At 70.7% G+C, this 4,967-nt stretch overlaps 1 protein-coding gene across 1 annotated transcript; it reads right to left on the bottom strand.

Moving 5' to 3' along the window:
• Positions 1–3,254: 3,254 nt before the first annotated feature.
• On the bottom strand, positions 3,255–4,861 carry MICPUCDRAFT_61961 (det1-like protein; the record flags this gene model as incomplete). Its single annotated transcript, XM_003056614.1, has 1 exon — positions 3,255–4,861. One exon carries the CDS (start codon positions 4,859–4,861, stop codon positions 3,362–3,364), a length of 1,500 nt encoding a protein of 499 aa, XP_003056660.1. The 3' UTR covers positions 3,255–3,361.
• Positions 4,862–4,967: the final 106 nt, after the last annotated feature.

Genomic DNA, 4,967 nt, shown 5'->3' with positions numbered 1-4,967 from the left:
TCTGTCCCTGCTCTCGCTGCGCCTGCGCAACCCTGATCGCGTCCGCGGCGGCAGCCTTCTCGTACGCTCTCTGCGCGGCGTTCGCTCTCGCGGTCGCCGCCTCCGCGGCGGCGGCGACCGCGGCTCTTTGCTCGTCAGCCGCGCGATCCTCCCACGACGCGGCGTCCTCGTCGCCCCATCCACGCGCGCTCGCGGCCCGCGCTTCTTCCTCCTCCGCGCGTCGCTTCGCCTCCGCCGCCTCCGCCGCCTCCGCCGCCTCCGCCTTCGCGAGCTCTTCCTCGGTCTCACGCAGCGCGTCCTTCATCTCCGCGAGCCGCGCGGTCGCAGCCTTGGACGCCTCGAGGAGCTCCGCGTTCACGCGCTTCGCCTCTTCCACGGCGGCGGCGGCGGCGGCGGCTTCCCTCTCCGCGCGCGCCGCGTCGACGGCGGGGAGGGGGACTTCCACGGCCTCCACGACCTCGACGGGGGAGGGACTCGAACTCTTCTTCGCGCCGTTCTTCGCGCCGGCGCCGGCGACGCGCGCGTTCACCTCGTTCACGAGGCTCTCCGCGACGTCGTCCGTCGACGCGCCTCCGGGCGTTTCCTCAGGCTCCTCGACGACCGCCGGCTCGATCGTCGCGGGCTTGGGCTCGACGACGATAGCCTCGGGCGCCGCCTTTGCCTTCTTCGCGCGCCCTTCGCGCTTCTTCTTCTCCGCGACCTCTATCGCCGCCGCCTTCGGGCTCTTCAAACTCGACGGCGTCGGCGTCTTCTTCGCCGCCGTCGACTCCGACTTTGACTCGGACGACGGGGGAATCATTTCACTCGCCGCCGCGACGACGAAATCATCCTCGTCCTCGTCGACGCTCTCTCGAATCATCTCGCTCGCGGGCTGCAGCCCCCTCGTGGCGAGGACGTACCGCTCGATCGCGTCCGCGACGCCGCCGTCGTCGTTGCTCAGCCCGACGTTTCCGTTCGCCGCCTCGATCACCTTCTCACCCGCCCCCTTCATCGCGACGGCGACGCCCGCGAGCCGCAGCATCTCGACGTCGTTCTCGCCGTCTCCGAGCGCGAGGACGTTCTCCGGGTTCACGCCGAGACGTTTCAGGAGCCTCTCCACCGCCGCGCCCTTGGACGCGCCTCTCGGGAGAAACTCCAGCATCCCGGGCACCGCCGTCGTGACGACGACGTCGCCTTCGAACATCGCCTCCGCGTCCGCGCGCACGTCCGGCATGTCCTCCTCGGACGCGAAGAGAAGCAGCTTGTTGATCTCGATCCCCGCGTCGACGCACCCCTTGACGAGGTCGCCCACCGGCTCGGGCGCGGGCTCGCCGTACGCGAGCACCAGGTCCGTCTCTTCGCTTCGCTCGGCGCACAAAATTCTCGACCCGCAAAACGCGATCGTCGTCAGTCGCTTGCCGTCCGCGAACCGCACGATGCTCTTCGCGATGGCCGGCGGGAGCGTCACGCTCTCCAACACCGTGCCGTCCGCGTCCGTGGTGAGCAGCCCCTGGATGAACACCCCGGGCATCGGGATCGGAATCTTCGGCGCGACGGCGTTCGCGTGCCACGGCCCGCGGGTTTTCCCAGTCGCGAGCACGGTCGGGACGCCGCACGCCGCCGCGCGCGCGATGGCCACTTCCGTGCGCATCGTGAGCTCCTGGTCGCGGTTTAACAGCGTGCCGTCGACGTCGGTGACGATGAGGTCGATCGTCCGCGGCCACTTCGAGGACGGAGTCGCGACGACGTCCGCCTCGTCCGCGGAATCCGCGAAGGAGACGGCCTCCGCGGTAGTGATGGTTCTGCTGGACTTGCCGCCGCGTCGACTCGCCGCGGAGGAGGAGGATTTGCGTCGCGCGCCCGTGCGCGCGCGCGCGTCCTTGACCTCGCGCTTCGCGCTGGAGCCTCCCGCGCCGGCGGGCGGGGTCGCCGCCGTCTTCGTGCTCTTCGAGCGGCCGCCCGCGACGACGACGCGCGTCGTCGTCGTCGTCGTCGTCGTCGCCGCGCGTCGGCGGCTCCGAGCGGCGAAATTATCGCATTGTTCCTCCGACGCGCGTCCGCCGCCGCGGTAGAACGCGGACGACGGCGCGACGCGCAGGGACGCGACGGACGCCGCGAGCGCGCGCGTCGCCATTCGGACTCGCTATGAGCGTCGCGCGCGTGAGGCGGCGAGCGTGCGGTGCCGCGACGCAGTGCGGCGTTCGGCGGCCAGTTGGCAATAATCTTAGAGACCCCTCCGAGAGAAAGAGGCGGGAATCGCGAGTTGGCCCGTGACGTGGCAAGCCGTACGACGTCGTATGCGCGATTAGTCACTACAAGAAAACGTACTACGTACCCGACTACCGACCGACCTCGTCGTTGGTTTCGACGAGCTTCTCTTCCGAGAGAGCGCGCTGAGCCATAGCCATCGCCTTCCGCGTCCGCGCCGGACGCGACCGCGACGAGCGCGCGCGCGATCATGGCGACGCTCCACGCGGCGACGTTCCACCACCGCGCGCCGCCGCCGCCGTCGCCGTCGCTCGCGTCGCGTCGCGCGGCGACGCCGACCGCGGCGACGGCGACGGCGACGGCGTCGCCCTCGCGCGCGACCGCGGCGCGCGTCCCCGTCGTCACGCGACGCGGCGCCGCCGTCGTCGCGAACGCGAGCGAGCCGTCCTCGTCCGGCCGCGGCGGCGACCTCGCGCCGCGCGACGCGAGCGACCTCCTGATCGACCCGTTCGCGCTGTTGGACCAGCGCGCGTTCCCGTCCTCGTCGCTGCTCGGTCGCGACTTCGAGCGCACGTTTCGCGAGGTGGACGATGTGTCCGCGCGACTCGAGGAACGCGCATCTCGCGTCGCGACGCCCGGACGCACCTACCGCCGCGAAGAGCGAAGCGAGAGAAGCCTCCCGGGCGGCGGGTACAGCAAGACGTACTACAGCGAGTCCGTCACGACGTTCTCGGGGCCGGTGGACGTGGGGTCGATGCTGCCGTTCGGCGGCGGCGCGGGGCTCTTGTTCGCCGTCGCGGCGGCGGCGATGGCGGCGAAATACGCGCGGCTCGCGCGCGCGTTCGCCGCGGGGTTCGCGGCGACGTCGTACCGCGAAGACATCGGGTTCTTCGCGAAGCTCAGGCTGGTGTTGTTCTGGCCGGCGCTGTGGCTGACGGACGCGAGGGGGTTTCGAAGCGAGTTCGCGCGGGCGCTGCGGGCGGCGGAGGGTGGCGACGCGTCGAAGACGAAGAATCCTCCTGAACCGCCGCCGCCGAGGATCGAGGGGGGCGACGAGACGCGTTAGATAGACAGACGGACGACGCGTCCGCGTCGCCGTTCCATGAAAAAAACCCTAAGAACTACCAAACCCTAAACCCTCCGCCACCATGCCACCCTCCTCCCTCCGGTCTCATCAGTCGCGCAGGTGAAACGACGTGCAGGGATTTTGCATAAAAGCGTGCGACGTCGACATGGCGAACGGAAACACCGGATGAAACACGTGCGTGACGCTCCGTTTCTGCCGCGCGTGTATCCCCGCGATCGCCTCCGCCGAGAGCGCGAGCTTGAACCTGACCGTGCGCACCGACCCGGCGGCGCCGTGGCTCCCGCCGCCGTACGGACTCGCGGACGCGTCGTCGTCGTGATCGTCGGCGGCGTCTGCGTTTTCATTTTTTTTGCGCCTCATCTTCTTCGCCTCTTCGTCTCGCGCCAACCTCGCCTTGACGCGCGCGACGCGCGCTTTCCCCGCGGCGAACCGCGTGGAGCTCTCCACCGCGGCTCTGGCGCGCTCGTCCGGGGACGCGGACTTGTGATCGAAGGCGAACAACCTGTGGTCGTAGTACGGCGACGCGCACCAGTGCCCGTTCGGCGCGTGCGGCGCCGCGAGCGACGGCGACGGCGACGGCGTCGACGGGTCGCCCCCCCCACGCTCCCCGCCGCCGACGCCGCCGACGCCGCCGACGCCCGCCGCGAGCCGCTGCCAGAGCGTCCCCTCCGGTGGCGGCGCGCCGTCGCCGCCGTCGCGCGACGGCCACGGCGACGGAGCGGCGGGGGCGCCGGGCCCCGCGTCGAGGTGGACGTCCGATAAGACGTCGCCGGTGACCCAGTCCACGACGGCGACCAGCGCCGTCTCCGGGCCGTCGCCGCTCTGTCCTCCTCCTCCTCCTCCGCCGCCGCCGCCTCTTCTTCCGTGCTTCTGCCCCCACGAGAGGACGTCCTCCGCGGCGCCGAACCGCAGCGATATCCTCCGCTCGTCCAGAAGTTGCGCGTGCCAGATGCACAGCCATTCGGCGTATCGCCAATACCGCGAGCGAAACGCGGAGACGTGCCGCCGCGTCTTCTCCTCGCGATCCTTCCGAAGCGCCTCGAGCAGCACGCGCGTCATGAGCTTCTGTTTTATCCCCGTGAACATCTTCGAGTCCGGGGAGGACCACGGGATGACCCCGGCGGGGCCCAACGACGGGTTTCGACCCGCGGACGCGAGGTTCAGCTGCGAGTTGACCGAGTGAATCTTTCGAAGTTTGACCGCGTTTTCAATCGGCAACGCGTGCGGGAGGTTCGCGTCGGCGTCGTCGTCGGCGGCGCGCTCCAGCCACGCCTTCTCCGCGGCGTCTTGCGCGCGCAGAGGCTCTTCGTCGTCCGGCGCGCAGTGCGCGCCGAGCGGCGGGCGCGCGGTCGCGAACGACGCGGTCTCCTCCCATTCCGTCGTCTCGGGGAGGCGTTCGGCGGCGGCGTCGTCGAAATCGTCGTCGCCGCCGCCGCCGTCGCGTCTCCTTCGTTTCTTCCTCGCGCGAAGCCTCGATTCGCCCCCCGCCGCCGCCGCCGCCGCCGCCGCGGTCGCCGCCTTCGGCACGCGCTTCCTCTCCACCCTCAACACGTGCACCGTCTGCCACCGCAGCGACGTCACCGTCATGAGCTCCACGTCATCGCTCACGCGCAGCGTGCTCACCGCCGCGGCTTTCCGCAACCGCGCGTAGTCGTCCCGAAACACGCGGCGGTCGCACAGCTTGCCGTCGCGC

The sequence above is a fragment of the Micromonas pusilla genome (assembly GCF_000151265.4).
Source record: "Micromonas pusilla CCMP1545 genomic scaffold MICPUCscaffold_3, whole genome shotgun sequence".
In the NCBI taxonomy this organism is placed as follows: domain Eukaryota; kingdom Viridiplantae; phylum Chlorophyta; class Mamiellophyceae; order Mamiellales; family Mamiellaceae; genus Micromonas; species Micromonas pusilla.
Note: the sequence above shows the minus strand (reverse complement) of the source record. Positions and strands in the feature narration are given on the sequence as shown.